The sequence below is a fragment of the Calonectris borealis genome, chromosome 31 (assembly GCF_964195595.1).
Source record: "Calonectris borealis chromosome 31, bCalBor7.hap1.2, whole genome shotgun sequence".
NCBI classification, from domain to species: Eukaryota; Metazoa; Chordata; class Aves; order Procellariiformes; family Procellariidae; genus Calonectris; species Calonectris borealis.
In genome coordinates this window covers 330,851-343,996 of record NC_134342.1, presented here as the reverse complement: position 1 = coordinate 343,996, position 13,146 = coordinate 330,851, and the positions used below count along the sequence as shown (strand labels likewise).

General features: G+C 71.0%; 4 protein-coding genes across 6 annotated transcripts; 2 read left to right on the top strand and 2 right to left on the bottom strand.

Moving 5' to 3' along the window:
* Window positions 1-55: 55 nt before the first annotated feature.
* Window positions 56-3,870, bottom strand: FARSA (phenylalanyl-tRNA synthetase subunit alpha). 3 transcript variants are annotated; one of them, XM_075134132.1, is made up of 13 exons: window positions 3,572-3,870; window positions 2,862-2,999; window positions 2,681-2,779; window positions 2,265-2,383; window positions 2,093-2,185; window positions 1,875-2,003; window positions 1,683-1,798; window positions 1,513-1,597; window positions 1,324-1,423; window positions 1,070-1,238; window positions 923-1,000; window positions 298-412; window positions 56-209 (listed from the first exon to the last, which is right to left on the bottom strand). In XM_075134132.1, the coding sequence occupies exons 2-13, from the start codon at window positions 2,862-2,864 to the stop codon at window positions 104-106; spliced, it is 1,212 nt and encodes a 403-aa protein (XP_074990233.1). In that variant the 5' UTR covers window positions 2,865-2,999; window positions 3,572-3,870; the 3' UTR covers window positions 56-103. The 3 variants fall into 3 exon arrangements, with proteins under 3 accessions (XP_074990233.1, XP_074990232.1, XP_074990231.1); XM_075134131.1 differs by lacking the exon at window positions 3,572-3,870 and adding an exon at window positions 3,078-3,266 and having other exon boundaries at window positions 298-488; XM_075134130.1 differs by lacking the exon at window positions 3,572-3,870 and adding an exon at window positions 3,078-3,266.
* A 240-nt stretch (window positions 3,871-4,110) lies between these two features.
* Window positions 4,111-7,363, top strand: CALR (calreticulin). The gene is made up of 9 exons (XM_075134134.1): window positions 4,111-4,360; window positions 5,368-5,469; window positions 5,557-5,760; window positions 5,836-5,930; window positions 6,015-6,224; window positions 6,305-6,418; window positions 6,495-6,638; window positions 6,724-6,816; window positions 6,884-7,363. Exons 1-9 carry the CDS (start codon window positions 4,126-4,128, stop codon window positions 7,070-7,072), a joined length of 1,386 nt encoding a protein of 461 aa, XP_074990235.1. The 5' UTR covers window positions 4,111-4,125; the 3' UTR covers window positions 7,073-7,363.
* Window positions 7,364-7,516: 153 nt separating this feature from the next.
* Window positions 7,517-11,629, top strand: RAD23A (RAD23 nucleotide excision repair protein A). Its single transcript, XM_075134135.1, has 9 exons — window positions 7,517-7,699; window positions 8,291-8,452; window positions 8,527-8,705; window positions 8,996-9,051; window positions 9,450-9,577; window positions 9,657-9,732; window positions 10,220-10,350; window positions 10,428-10,583; window positions 11,101-11,629. The coding sequence occupies exons 1-9, from the start codon at window positions 7,628-7,630 to the stop codon at window positions 11,212-11,214; spliced, it is 1,074 nt and encodes a 357-aa protein (XP_074990236.1). The 5' UTR covers window positions 7,517-7,627; the 3' UTR covers window positions 11,215-11,629.
* Window positions 11,602-13,036, bottom strand: GADD45GIP1 (GADD45G interacting protein 1). The gene is made up of 2 exons (XM_075134136.1): window positions 12,692-13,036; window positions 11,602-12,029 (listed from the first exon to the last, which is right to left on the bottom strand). The coding sequence occupies exons 1-2, from the start codon at window positions 13,021-13,023 to the stop codon at window positions 11,672-11,674; spliced, it is 690 nt and encodes a 229-aa protein (XP_074990237.1). The 5' UTR covers window positions 13,024-13,036; the 3' UTR covers window positions 11,602-11,671.
* Window positions 13,037-13,146: the final 110 nt, after the last annotated feature.

Genomic DNA, 13,146 nt, shown 5'->3' with positions numbered 1-13,146 from the left:
CCCCCCCAATAAACCCGCGTGGCCCCGGCCTCCGGCACAGACACAGGCACCCGGCTGGGCAAAGGGGTTTATTGGGGGGCACCCCTCCCCGGGAGGACGGGGTCTAGGCGTCCAGGCGGCAGAGGGGGCTGTCGTAGACCATCTGCAGGTTGACGCGGTGCCCCACCAGCTCCCTGATGTTGTTGATGCCGTACTTGATCATGGTGGGGCTGGCGCGGGAGAAGGGGGTTCAGCGGGGGCAGGGGTGGCCCCCTCCCCGTGCTGGGGGTCCCCGGCCGCCGCCCCCCCCCGACTCACCGCTCCAGCGAGAGCCCCCAGGCGATGACGGAGACGTTTTCAGGCAGCCCCATGGGCAGCAGCAGCTCGGGGCGGAAGATGCCCGAGTTCCCCACCTCCACCCACTTCTTCAGCCCTGGGGGTGAGGTGGGGGCCCCCGCCCCGCAGGGGGTGAGGGGGGGTCCCCAACCATGGGGCACCCCAGAGACCCCCTACCTCAGAAAGAGTGAGGCCAGGCCACCCCATATTGGAGCCTCACCACCCCACAGAGGCACCCCAAAGCCCCCCCACCTCAGGGGAGAGAGTGAGGCTAGGCCGACCCGCACGCCATAGGACCCCCCCAGAGCCCCCCACCCCATAGAGGCACCCCAAAGCCCCCCCACTTCAGGGGAGAGAGTGAGGCTAGGCCGACCCCCACCCCATAGGGGCACCCCAAAGCCTCCCACCCCATAGGCTAAGCTGGCTACCACCCTAAAAAGTCACTCAAATTCCCCCCCGCTCCATGGGGGCACATGCAGACCATGGGGTCCCCCCCTGTTCTGTGGGTGCACATGCAGACCCTAGGGCTCCTTGGGGGCCCACGCTGACCCCCAGGACCTCCCTGCACCATGGGGGGGCCCACGCAGACCCCCGGAGCCCCGCTCACCCTTGTGGTAGCTGAACACCTCCATGCTGGGCTCCGTGTAGGGGTTATAGGCCGGCTTGAAGCGCAACTGGGTGATGCCTGGGGAAAGAAGGGGAGTGAGGGGGGGGCCCTGGGGAGTCCCCCGCCCCCCTAAGGTGCCCCCCGTACCCAGCTTGGTAAAGAACTGCCGCAGGATGCCCATGAGGTGGCCGAGGGTGAGGCCACGGTCGGCCACTACCCCCTCCACCTGGTGGAACTCGGCCAGGTGGGTGGCGTCCAGGCTCTCGTTGCGAAAGACCCGGTCGATGGAGAAGTACTTCACCGGGGAGAACTTCTCCTGGGGGTGGCAAAAGAGGGGTGGGGTCAGGCGGGGCCCCCCCAAACCCCCCCTGTGCCCCCCCCCCCCAAACCCGTCATCTCACCTGGCGAGCCAGCCGATAGAGCGCGCGGGCGCTGGCGGATGTGGTGTGGGTGCGCAGCAGGTTCCTTCGCGCCTCCTCCAGCCGCCACTCATACTTGTACCTGGGGGGGGCAGCTCAGCGGGGGGGGCACGGGCTGGGGAGGGGGGCATGGCCCCCCAACCCGCCCCCGCCCTGGGGTCTCGCCCTCACCCCTGCGAGCCGTAGCCTCCCTGCGAATGCACCTTCTTCACCTTGGCCGTGTAGCCGGCAGGCAGCTCGGGGGCCTCGGCGGGGTCTGGGGGGGGGGCACAGACACGGAGGAGGGGTGTCAGTGGGGTTTGGGGGGGGGCCTGTATCCCCCCCCTGCCCCCAGCACCCACCCTGTAGGAAGAAGGTGTCATGCTGGTCACGGGCCGGGTGCTGCTGGGGTTGGAAGAGAGCGTCGAAGTTCCAGAAGGAGCTCTCTACAAAGTTGTCGGTGGGCATCTCCGTGAACCTGGGGGCCGCAGCGTCAGGGGGGGGCTGCGGTGTCGGGGGGGGCCCCCCCAGGGCCCCACCCCCACCCCACTCACCCCATCTCCAGGAAGATCTGGCGCAGCTGGGAGCGCACCTTCAGCAGCGGGTGGAGGTGGCCGCAGGCGGGCGGCAGCCCCAGCGCTGAGAAGTTGTAGGGCTTGAAGGGGCGCTGCTGCCAGGAGCCCCTGCAGGTGGGGTCAGGAGGTCATGGCAGGGTCAGGAGGTCATGGCAGGGTCAGGAGGTCACGGCAGGGCTGGGCCCCCCCAGACTCACGTGGCGATCATCTCCGGCGTTAGCTCCGTCTCCTGCCGCGCCACCGCGGTGCTGAAGGCGCTGCCCTTGCGGATCCAGTAGGACTTGAGGGTGCTGGGGGAGCGAGGGGGGGGGGTCAGGGGGGTGCCCCCAAACCTGTCCCCCCCCCCCGAGCCACCCCTGCCCCGCTCACACTTCCAGCAGCAGCTTCCTCCTCTTGAGCTCGGCGCGGTCGCGCTCGGGCAGGCTCTCGGCCTCCCCCCGCTGCACCCGCTGCAGGCTCTGCTGCACCCCGTCCTGCACCTCCGCCACCTGCGGGGCACGGGGAGGCACCGGGGATGGGCAGGACACGGGGACAAGACCCCCAGGGGGCTGGGGACGGGTCCCAAGGACAGGGACAGCCCCAGCCCCGACAGGGACCCCAGCCCCCCTGCCGGGATGCTCCAGGGGACCCCTGGTCCCCCCTGGGACACTCCAGGGGACCCCCCGGTGTCCCCCAGGACACTCCAATAGCCCCCTGGTCCCCCCCGGAACGCTCCAGGGGACCCCCGCCCGGTCCCCCCCGGGACACTCCAGGGGACCCCCGCCCGGTCCCCCCCCGACACTCACAGCGCGGAGGACGCGGGGGCCGCCGGGTGCCCCCTTCTCCAGGCGCAGCCACTTGTTGGCCATGGCCTTGCTGAAGCCCACCGAGCCGCCGGGCAGCTTCTGCGGGGACGGGGCGGCCGTCAGGGACCCGGTGCCCTCCAGTTTCTCCCCCGGGTGCCCTCTCCGGTCCCCTCGCGCTCACCATGGCGTCGCTCTGGGGCAGCCCCTCCGCCGGGAGGCTCCGGAAGAGCCGCACCTCGGGGCTGCCGTCCCGCAGCACCTCCGCGCCCTCGGGGCTTAGCTCCCACCGCGTGGCCGCCCGCGCCTCCGCCTCGATCACCTGCGGGGACCGGCACCGGCGTCAGCACCGGCACCCCGGGGCCCCCCTTGCCCGCCGACCTGTGCCCCGGGCTCCCACCTCCCCCAGCGCCTGGAGGCTCTTGACGGCGCCCACGAGCGTCTGGTGGTCGAGGCCGAGCGCGGCGGCCGCCTCCAGGCTGCAGAGGCCCCCGCCGGGCCCCGCCGCCTCCCGGTCCAGCCGCTGCAGCAGCAGCTCGGCCACGCTCGGCGACATCCCGCCGGCCGGAAGCGCTCCCCGCGCCCGCCGGAAGCGGGAGCGCCACGCGGGGCGGGGCGAGGCGGGCGCCATCTTGAGCGTGGCGGGACCCGGCGGGTGGTTTTGGGAGGGAGAGCCCGCCCAGTGCTGCGGGAGGGCTGTGACGTCGTGAGGCTGCAGAATGACGTCATGCTAGGCGACTTTACCCGCGCGCACCCTGGGCCTGCCCGGGTCTCAGCGCAGCGGCGGGCCCGTTCCCCACCCCCGTGCCCGGCAGCGACGCCCCCGCGTCACCCCCAGACCCGTCGCCATGGCAACAACGCGCCCGCCGCGGCGGTGACACCGACCCCACGCACCCCGTCGCGGTGACGACAGTCCCTGGGGCCGGATCTAGCGCCTCAGTAGCGCAGCCCCCCAGCCTGCGCCTTTCCTGGGTTTCACATGTGCTGTGACATCATTGGACCGTATTACATCATCATTGCATCACAGCTCCATATCAGGTCATAAATGCCTGAGACCAGAGGGAGACCCCCTGTCCCGTGTGGCGTGGCGTGGCGTGGCGTGGCGTGCACTGTGTTCCCCCACGTATTCCCCTGCCGTGTCGGGCCCCAAGCCTCTTCCCGGAACCATTATGGGATGGCGAGCACCGCCCCCCACGTGGTCCGCAGGGGGCCTGGCCCTTTAAGAGCGCCCGTCCCCACGTGACTGCGGTGACGCACCCCGCGGAGGGAGGACAGGAGCGCGCGGGAGGGGGGGGGCGTCTCCCTCCGAACGCGTGGTCGCTCCTCATTGGCCGTTGTGCTCAGCCAATGGGAAGCGGCCATCTGGGACGCAAACGTTCGGGGGCGCCGTCGCCACCGGCCAGCGGGCGGCCGGCCAATGGGAGCGGGCCCTGCGCGGGCGCGGGCCAATGGGCCGGGGCCGGGGGCGGGCCGAGGGGCGGCGGGCGGATAAAAGGGGGCGCCGCCACCGCCCCCCTCCGCAGTGCCGGGCGCCGCCAGGCCGGGAGGGAGGGAGCGACCGGGCCGCGCCGCGTGGGACCGCCGCCATGAGCTGCCTCAGCCTCCCTGTCGTGCTCGGCGCCCTCCTGGCGTTGGCGGCGGCCGGGCCCACCCAGTTCTTCCGGGAGGAGTTCGGGGACGGAGGTGAGGGGGGGCCGGGGCCCCCTGGGGGGGAGAGGGCGGGGCCTGTGGGTCCTCTGAGGTGAAGGGGACCTGGGGAGGGTCCCTAATATAGAAGGAGGCTGTGGGGACCTGGGGGGGCCCCCTGAGGTGAGGGGGTTGGCTGTGGGGACCCAGGGTGTTCCCTGAGGTGAGGGAGGGTACAGGGGAGCCTGGAGACCTCCCCTGAGCTGGAGGTCAGGGGCTGGGGAGGGGGGGGGGCCTAGTTATGGGAGTGGATGGGGGGCATACAGGAGGGATGGGAAGCATGAGGGGTGTCACCTGGGCTGAGGAGGATGAGGGTCATCTGGGGGTCGAAGGGTCTGGGCTGAGGAGGGTAAGGGCCATTGGAGGGTTGGGGAGGGGGGTGAGGGCTCTGGGTCAGTTCTCAAGTAGAGCTGGGGGAGGTAAGGGGGACTGGGAGGCCTAACAGAGGGTTAGGGGTCAGGAGGAAGATGGAGTGGGGTCAGGGCCCACTTGGATGGGTGGTCTTGGGTACAACTTTGTGTAGGAGGTCTGCCCTGGGCTGGGGAACAGGGCCTTGGGAGGATACAGGGGGCTGAAAGCCCCCCCCCCAGCTTGGGGGGCCAAAGGGGCAGTGGATGGGGGCTGTCAGGAGTGGGGGCCCCCCAAGGAGTAGGGGTTCCTCCCTGGGCGGGTGACATTTGGGGTCTGGGGTGTTCCACATGCGGGGAAGCCAGCCAGGAGCTGGCTCACGCTGGGGGTTTGTCCTTCCCCAGGCCCCCAAATCCTCCTGCAACCCCACAGCAGGAGACACCCCAAGACCTGAGCTCCCTCTGGGGCTCCCGGCCCTGGTGGGAAGGGGCGGGGGGGCCCAGCTCTGGCCTTGGGTGCAGGTGGGCAGTTCTCCTTGATGGGCTCCTCTGGAGCGTGATGGGCCTTGGGAGCTTCCGGCTCTGCACTGGGGGGGCAGAACCGACTACCCAGCCATGGGGAGGGGGCTCGGGGTCCTGAGCGCTCCCCTCCCGCAGATGCCTGGACCCGCCGGTGGGTGGAATCGAAGCACAAGCCTGACTACGGCCGGTTCGTCCTCACGGCTGGGAAGTTTTATGGCGACGCTGAGAAGGACAAAGGTGAGGGGACCTCCGGGGTTGGGCCGTGCCGGGTGGGGACCCCTGGGGCCGGGAGTCACCCCCCACCAACGTGCCTGCGTCCCACAGGGATCCAGACAAGCCAGGACGCCCGGTTCTACGCCATCTCCTCCCGCTTCGAGCCCTTCAGCAACCGGGACAAGACGCTGGTGGTGCAGTTCACGGTGAAGCACGAGCAGAACATCGACTGCGGGGGCGGCTATGTCAAGCTCTTCCCGGCCAGCCTGAGCCAGGAGGACATGCACGGCGACTCCGAGTACAACATCATGTTCGGTGGGTCCCCGCCCCCCCCTGCGGGCCCCATGACGCTGTGCGAGACCCCCCCCCTCACCCCCTCTTCCCCCCCAGGCCCCGATATCTGCGGCCCCGGCACCAAGAAGGTGCATGTCATCTTCAACTACAAAGGGAAGAACGTCCTGATCAACAAGGACATCCGCTGCAAGGTGGGTGGGGGGCTGGGTAGGGGGCCCGGCCCTGCCCCGCCCCGTGGGGGGTCCCCGGCCCTGCTGAGCTGCCCCCCTCCGCAGGACGACGAGTTCACCCACCTCTACACGCTGGTGGTCCGGCCCGACAACACCTACGAGGTGAAGATCGACAACGGGCGGGTGGAGTCGGGCAGCCTGGAGGAGGACTGGGACTTCCTCCCCCCCAGGAAGATCAAGGACCCCGAGGCCCGGAAACCCGACGACTGGGACGAGCGGGCCAAGATCGATGACCCCGAGGACACCAAGCCCGAGGTGGGGAGGGGGCTCGGGGAGGGGGCGGGGGGCGCTCCGGGGGTCTGTGGCGGTGCCCTGACCCCACCCGGCCCCCCCAGGACTGGGACAAGCCCGAGCACATCCCGGACCCCGACGCCAAGAAGCCGGAGGACTGGGATGAGGAGATGGACGGGGAGTGGGAGCCCCCTGTCATCCAGAACCCTGAGTACAAGGTGAGGCCGGGGGTCTGCGGGGCGACGGGCTGCGTCCCCCCAAAGCCCCCCTGACCGCCCCTCCGCCGACCCCCAGGGCGAGTGGAGGCCCCAGCAGATCGACAACCCCGACTACAAGGGGAAGTGGGTGCACCCCGAGATCGACAACCCCGAGTACAGCCCCGACCCCCACCTCTACGCCTACGACAGCTTCGGCGTCATCGGCCTCGACCTCTGGCAGGTGCGTGGGGTGTCCCCTGCCCCCCCGGGGTCCCGTGTTTCCCCCCCGGGGTCCCCGTGTCCCCCCTGACCCCCCTCTCCTGCAGGTGAAGTCAGGCACCATCTTCGACAACTTCCTCATCACGGACGACGAGAAGCTGGCGGAGGAGGTCGGCAACGAGACCTGGGGGGCTACCAAGGTAGGGCAGGGCCCTGGGACCCCCCCGCACGCCTCCGGGCCCCCCCTGACCCCCCCGTGTCCCGCAGGAGGCGGAGAGGAAGATGAAGGAGCAGCAGGACGAGGAGCAGCGGAAGAAGCAGGAGGAGGAGGAGAAGCAGCAGAAGGAGGAGGAGGGGGACGAGGAGGGGGACGGGGACGAGGACGAGGACGAGGACGAGGAGGAGCCCGAGGCCGAGCCCGAGGAGGCGGAGGCGGCCCCGCGGGACGAGCTGTGAGGGGCGGCGCGGCCCGGCCGGCCGCGGGCGGGACCGTAATGTCTCTGTGAGACCTGGACTCTTTTCTATGGGCGCCGCCGCCCGCCCGGCCGCGGGCCCGGGGCGCGGGGGCCGGGCCGGGCCCCCCGCGGGCGAGGACTCAGGAAGGGCGCCGGGCGCGGTACCGCGGAGCGGGGGGGGGTGGGCGGGGGGGAGAGACCCCCTGGTACCGGCGGGGGTGGGGCTCCGCGGGCGCACGTGACTGTACGGGTGTCGCGATCCGGTTTCTATTAAATTAACGCTCGTCCCGGCCGCCTCCGCTGCGCTCCCTCTGCCCGCGCCATCTTGCCGCCGCCGCCATTTTGTGCCGCCGCGCGCCTCACGTGATGAGCGCCGCGCCGTTCCCCGCCTCACGTGACGGGGGCGCCTCCGGGAGGGAGGGAGGGCGGGCGGGCAGGGCCCGCGCCGTGACGCAATTCCGGCCGCGCGTCACGTGGCGGAAGCGGCGGGGCGCCTAAGATGGCGGCGGCGTGAGTTGCATGTTGTGGGGCCGCCGGGAGGAGCCGCCGCCGCGCCATGGCGGTGACCGTGACGCTGAAGACGCTGCAGCAGCAAACCTTCAAGATCCGCATGGAGCCGCACGAGACGGTGAGCGCGGCCCGGGCGGGCGCGGCCGGCAGCGGCCCGCGGGGCGGGCGGGGCTGGGCCTCACCCCCCGCCGGCCTGGGGCGGCCCCGCTCCCGGTCGGGGGGTGGGGGGGGTCCAGCTCCCCCCGGAGCGGGGCAGCCCGGGGCTTCTGCGCCCCTGCGGTGCCATTTCGGGTCCCTGTTGCCCCCCACGGCTCGTGGGCGGTGGACGCGGGGCGGGGGGGGCTCTGTGTCCGCTCCTGCCTCCTTCCGGGAGCGGGGTGGCGGGGGCCGGGCCCGCTGCAGCGTCAGCCGTTGGGGGGGCGGTTTTTGTCGTTGTGCAGCCCAGGGCCCCCCCGGGTCCTCCGCACGCCAGGGGGGTTGAGCAGGGAATTATTTGGGCGGGGCTCAATGTCGTCGGCGGCTGAACCCCCCCCCGGGCTCGGGGCACCTCCCCAGCCACCGCCTGCCTCGCCCCAGAGGCTGTCGCTGCGCCGGCCCTGGGCGGGACGATGACTCCCCTGTCTCCGGATGCCCGTGTTGGCTTTGGTGGGACCCCGTACTTTTGGAGTGACCCTGTTTGGGGGTTGCCCCCGACCCCTGCGCCCCCCAGGTGCGGGCGCTGAAGGAGAAGATCGAGGCGGAGAAGGGCAGCGACGCCTTCCCCGTGGCGGGGCAGAAGCTTATTTACGCGGGGAAAATCCTGAGCGATGACGTCCCCATCCGCGAGTACCGCATCGATGAGAAGAACTTTGTGGTCGTCATGGTGACCAAGGTGGACACCCTCCCCCCCCCCCCAATAGGGGACCCCCTCAGACCTCCCCACCCGCTCACGACCCCCTCCCGCAGGCCAAGTCGTCGCTGGGCACCGCAGCCCCTGAGGCCGGAGCTGGTGGCGCCTCGGAGCCTCCCGCAGCACCAGGGCCCCCCCCGGCTGCTGACGCCGTCCCCCCGCCACCAGCCGCCCCCAGCGAGGAGACGCCGTCCCACGACCTCCCTCCGCTTGCCCTCTCAGAGCCCGCGGCGGGGTAAGGGGGGGGCAGAGGCCCAAGGAGGGGGCATCAGGGGAGCGGGGGGTCTAATTCTGTTGGATACTGTGGGTGGGGGACAGGAGAGGCTGAAGCACAGCTTTTGGGGGGGCTGTGGGGTACTAGGGGCCAGCACAGAGAAGATTTTGGGGGGGAGTAGCAGGAGAGTGGGGGCTGAGGCTGGGCTGGGGGTGGGGTTAGGGGGCCACAGGGGGTTTTGGGGGGGGCTGGCCGCGCCTCGGAGCTCCCAGAAAGGCCCCGGCTGCCACGTCTCTCTCTTGAATCCGCAGCTCTGTTCCCCCCCCAGGTAGTGCGGGGCGCTCGGCCGACGCCGCCTCCACCCTCGGTGGGTGCCAGGGGGTGCGGGATGCGGGGATGGGGGGTCCCCTGGGCAAGGGGGAGGAGCACAAGGGGGAGGGAGGGGGAGGGATCACGGGGGCGGGGGGACTTGCGGTCCCCAGAGGGGTGGTGGGGTGGGGGCTTCCTAGCGTATGGTGGCCCCTGAGGCAGGGAGGGCTCTGGAATGGGGGGAGGTTGGGGGGGGGTGTCCTGAGCAGGGATGGAGAAGAAGGGAAGGTGGGGTGGAAAACGTTTTGGGGGTGCCCAAGTGTGGAAATGGAACAGATAAATGGGGGTCTTTGAATTCGGGGTCGTTCTTACGGGTCAATGAAGGTGAATGGGAGGGGCGGGGTCCTGGGGGGCACGGGGTGGGTCCCAGGGCCAGCGCTGACGCGGGACCGGCAGTGACGGGCTCGGAGTACGAGACGATGCTGACGGAGATCATGTCGATGGGGTACGAGCGGGAGCGGGTGGTGGCCGCGCTGCGCGCCAGCTACAACAACCCCCACCGCGCCGTCGAGTACCTGCTGACGGTGAGCTGGGGGGCTGCGGGGGGCCCTGGGGGGCGGGGGGGGGCTCAGGGATCCCCCCCCTGACCCCCGCTGCCCCCAGGGCATCCCCGGCAGCCCCGAGCCTGAGCGCCCGCCCGTGCAGGAGAGCCGCCCCCCAGAGCAGCCGGCGCCTGAAGGTCGGTGGGGCGGGGCTTCTGTGGGACACGCCCACCGGGTGGGGCTGTGGCTGGCCACACCCCTGTGGTGCTATCTCGGGTGGTGCTGAGGGGCTCCGCCCTTCGGGGCGGGGCTCGGGGCTCCTGGTCGGGGGGTGCAGCTGGAGGTGTGGCCTGGAGGCTCCTCCCCTTATGGGGTGTGGTCTAGTGCTAAGAACCGCCCCCAGGGAAGCACCACCTGGTTCCCTGCCTGGGGGAGTCGCTCTACTGGGACCCTCACTGGGTGGGGGTGTGGCCTGGGCAGGCCCTGCCCCCTTTGGTAGGGGTGGTGGGTGGGTGGGGCTATGCCTGGGTCCCCCTCCTGGGGCAGTGCTTGGGGAGGTCCCACCTTCCCAGGGCGGGGCTTGAGGAGGGCCTTTCTCCTGGGGGTGAGGGTGTGTCCCGGTCAGACCCCTCCCCATGGGTGTGGCTCGTTCAGGCCCCACCCACCGGCCCCTCCCACCTGCAGGGGAGAACCCACTGGAGTTCCTGCGGGAGCAGCCCCAGTTCCAGAACATGCGGCAGGTGATCCAGCAGAACCCGGCCCTGCTGCCCGCCCTGCTCCAGCAGCTGGGCCAGGAGAACCCCCAGCTGCTCCAGGTACCCCACCCCCTGGGACCCCCCCCCGGGACCCTCCCGGGACCCCCCGACTCACCCCCCTCCCCTCCCTCTCCCAGCAAATCAGCCAGCACCAGGAGCAGTTCATCCAGATGCTGAACGAGCCGCTGGGGGAGCTGGGTGATCTCGAGGGGGAGATGGGCGCCATCGGGGACGAGTCCCCCCAGATGAACTACATCCAGGTGACGCCTCAGGAAAAAGAAGCCATAGAAAGGGTAAGGGCGAGGGGCGCCGCGGGGGACCCTGGTTCTTATGGGCAGGGTGCAGGGAGAGTTGCTTGTTGTTAGTAGGGGCCAGAATTAACGGGGTAGTTGATCTGCGGGCACGGATCACTATAAATGACGTACTGTCATCGGTAAGAACCAGAGTTAACAGCGCTGAGGAAGGCAAGGAAACAGCCGCCTCAGAGTTGTTATTAGGGCACGCAGTTAACGCTGGTGGGAAGCAGAGTATCCTGACGGCTATTGAGAACAGGCTGTGGTCACTGGGCTCCAGAGTTAACAGGAGCAGAAAACAGCCGTCAGCAGGAACCCGAAAGACAATAGCTGTTCCTCAGCCATCATTAGGGACCGGAGTTAGCGCTTCTAACCAGTAACACGTACACAGCTAACGTTGGGGGGGGGGGCGCACAGTGAGAGTCACCATTAGGCTCCAGAGTTAACAGCAGTGGTGGGAAGCTGTGCCCGCCCCAGGGTGTCAGTAGGGCCCAGAGTGAACGCTTTTCCCCTGCAGTTGAAGGCGCTGGGCTTCCCCGAGAGCCTGGTGATCCAGGCCTACTTCGCCTGCGAGAAGAATGAGAACCTGGCGGCCAACTTCCTGCTCAGCCAGAATTTCGACGACGACTGAGGGGCCGGGGCTGGTGCCCCCCCTGCCCTCCCCCCACCTCTGGGGGGGGGGCCACAGGGCCCACGCTGCCTCGTGGGGGGGGTCCCACCACGGGGGGCGGGGGGACACGCAGCTCTGCCTGGCCCCCCCCCACCCCTGGGGCTGTGGGTGTGGCTCTGCTTTTCGGGGAGCGGCAGGACTGGGACCACCATTGGACCCCAGCCCCGCCACACCCCGAGGGATAAAGAGCAATTGGTGGAGCCCCCTGGAGCCCCGCCCACACTGGGGGGGGGTTGCTCAGCAAACCGCTTTCTCCTGTCCCCCACCCCCGACCCCCCCCTCCCCTGTTCGGCCCTGGGGGGTGGGGGGCGGCGCCGCGGGAACCACAACTCGGGGGGGGGGGCGGGGAAAGATTAAACGCAGAATTTTAAACCCATTTTGGGGTCACGTGGGTGTGATTCGAGGCGGGGGGGGAGGCTCAGGAGGAGACGGCCCCTGCACTCTCGGGGGGGACCCCTGGGGGGGGCCGCGAGGCGGCAGCGGCCTCGGCGGCGGCCATGGCACTGCGGGCGACCTCCTCCCGCTCCTGCCGCCGCCGGCGCTTCTCCTCCCGCCGCTGGCGCCGCTCCAGGTCCTGCAGCAGCGCCTGGGCCTGGGGGCTGCCGCGGGGGGGGGTCCCGGGGCGGGAGAGCCCCCCCCCCAGCCCCGCCTCGGCCAACAAGCGCTGCCGTCGCGCCGCATCCTGCCGCGCCCGCTCCCGCGCCTGCGCCCGCTCCTGCCGCCAGGCGCTCACCCGCGCCGGCATGGCCGCCAGGCTGCCGGCCACCAGCCGCTGCCTGGGGGGACAGAGCGGGGACCCCCGGGATGGGGACACCCCCCTGGGAGGGGGATGCCCCCCCCCGGCAGGGGGACACCCCCAGTCCCACCCCTGCACTCTCCCTGTCCCAGTTCTTCCCCAGTGCGTCCCCAGGCCCTGTCCCATTTCTCCCAGTTTTCACCTGGTCTTCCCGCCCCCACACCCGGTGCCCCGCCCAGACCCTGATCCCAGTTTTCCCACTGCTCCTCCCAGACCCCGATCCCAGTTCTCCCAGTGCTCCCCCAGACCCTGATCCCAGCTCTTCCAGTGCTGCCAGTGTACCCCCAATGCCCCCCCAGACCCCGATCCCAGTTCTTCCAGTGCCGCCAGTTTACCCCCAATGCCCCCAGGTCTCCCCAGTGCCCGCCCAGACCCTGATCCCAGTTATCCCAGTTCTCCCCAGCCCCGATGCCATTTCCCCCAGTTTTCACTGGTGTCCCCGGTGCCCCCCCCCCAAACCCAGTCCCAGTCCCACCAGTGCCCCCACACCCCCTCCAACTCCCACCAGTGCCCCCCCCCCCCCCCAAACCCGGTCCCAGTCCCACCAGTGCCCCCCTCCAAACCCGGTCCCAGTCCTCCCAGTCCCTCCCCCAAACCCGGTCCCAGTCCCACCAGTGCCCCCACCCCGCCGCCCCGCCCCACCTCTCCTCACGCCGCCGCGCCTCCTCCCGCTCCCGCCGGTCCAGCGCCGCCTCCACCTCCCGCAGCGGCGGGTCCCACTCGCGCTCCTCCGCCTCTGCCGCCCGCAGCCGCTCGGGGTCCGGCCAGAGCCGCCAAACCGGCACCGCCGCCGCCTCCCCCAGCCGCCCGAAGCGCCGCGCCGCCGCCCGCAGGTCCGCGGGGTCCGCCGGGGCCGGGCCGGAGCGGCGCCGCAGCGGGGCCGCCCGGTAGCGCCGGGCCGGGGCCGCAATCGCCAGCGAGACCCGGGCCCGACCCAGCGCCGCCGCCAGCGCTCGCCTCAAGGGCGCCGCCATCTTGCGCGGGCGGCGGAAGTGACGCACCGGAAGCGGCGGCGAGCGAGGGCGGAAGCGGCTGAAGGCGCGGGCGGAAGCCGGGCCCGGAGGTGACGGGGGGGGGGCTGGAGCGGGGGAGGAGCC

What these genes read in the sequence shown, in the direction of transcription:
- RAD23A (XM_075134135.1), top strand. Translation starts at nt 7,628, where the DNA reads ATGGCGGTGACCGTGACGCTGAAGACGCTGCAGCAGCAAACCTTCAAG. An exon ending in TGGTCGTCATGGTGACCAAG is followed by an intron (nt 8,453 to 8,526) that starts GTGGACACCCTC and finishes CCCCTCCCGCAG; the next exon opens with GCCAAGTCGTCGCTGGGCAC. An exon ending in CGACGCCGCCTCCACCCTCG is followed by an intron (nt 9,052 to 9,449) that starts GTGGGTGCCAGG and finishes CGGGACCGGCAG; the next exon opens with TGACGGGCTCGGAGTACGAG.
- FARSA (XM_075134130.1), bottom strand. Translation starts at nt 3,233, where the DNA reads ATGTCGCCGAGCGTGGCCGAGCTGCTGCTGCAGCGGCTGGACCGGGAG. An exon ending in GCCCCCGCGTCCTCCGCGCT is followed by an intron (nt 2,384 to 2,680) that starts GTGAGTGTCGGG and finishes CGTGCCCCGCAG; the next exon opens with GTGGCGGAGGTGCAGGACGG. An exon ending in AGGAAGCTGCTGCTGGAAGT is followed by an intron (nt 2,186 to 2,264) that starts GTGAGCGGGGCA and finishes TCGCTCCCCCAG; the next exon opens with CACCCTCAAGTCCTACTGGA.
- GADD45GIP1 (XM_075134136.1), bottom strand. Translation starts at nt 13,023, where the DNA reads ATGGCGGCGCCCTTGAGGCGAGCGCTGGCGGCGGCGCTGGGTCGGGCC. An exon ending in GCGCGGCGGCGTGAGGAGAG is followed by an intron (nt 12,030 to 12,691) that starts GTGGGGCGGGGC and finishes CTGTCCCCCCAG; the next exon opens with GCAGCGGCTGGTGGCCGGCA.
- CALR (XM_075134134.1), top strand. Translation starts at nt 4,126, where the DNA reads ATGGGCCGGGGCCGGGGGCGGGCCGAGGGGCGGCGGGCGGATAAAAGG. An exon ending in TCCAGAACCCTGAGTACAAG is followed by an intron (nt 6,419 to 6,494) that starts GTGAGGCCGGGG and finishes GCCGACCCCCAG; the next exon opens with GGCGAGTGGAGGCCCCAGCA. An exon ending in AGACCTGGGGGGCTACCAAG is followed by an intron (nt 6,817 to 6,883) that starts GTAGGGCAGGGC and finishes CGTGTCCCGCAG; the next exon opens with GAGGCGGAGAGGAAGATGAA.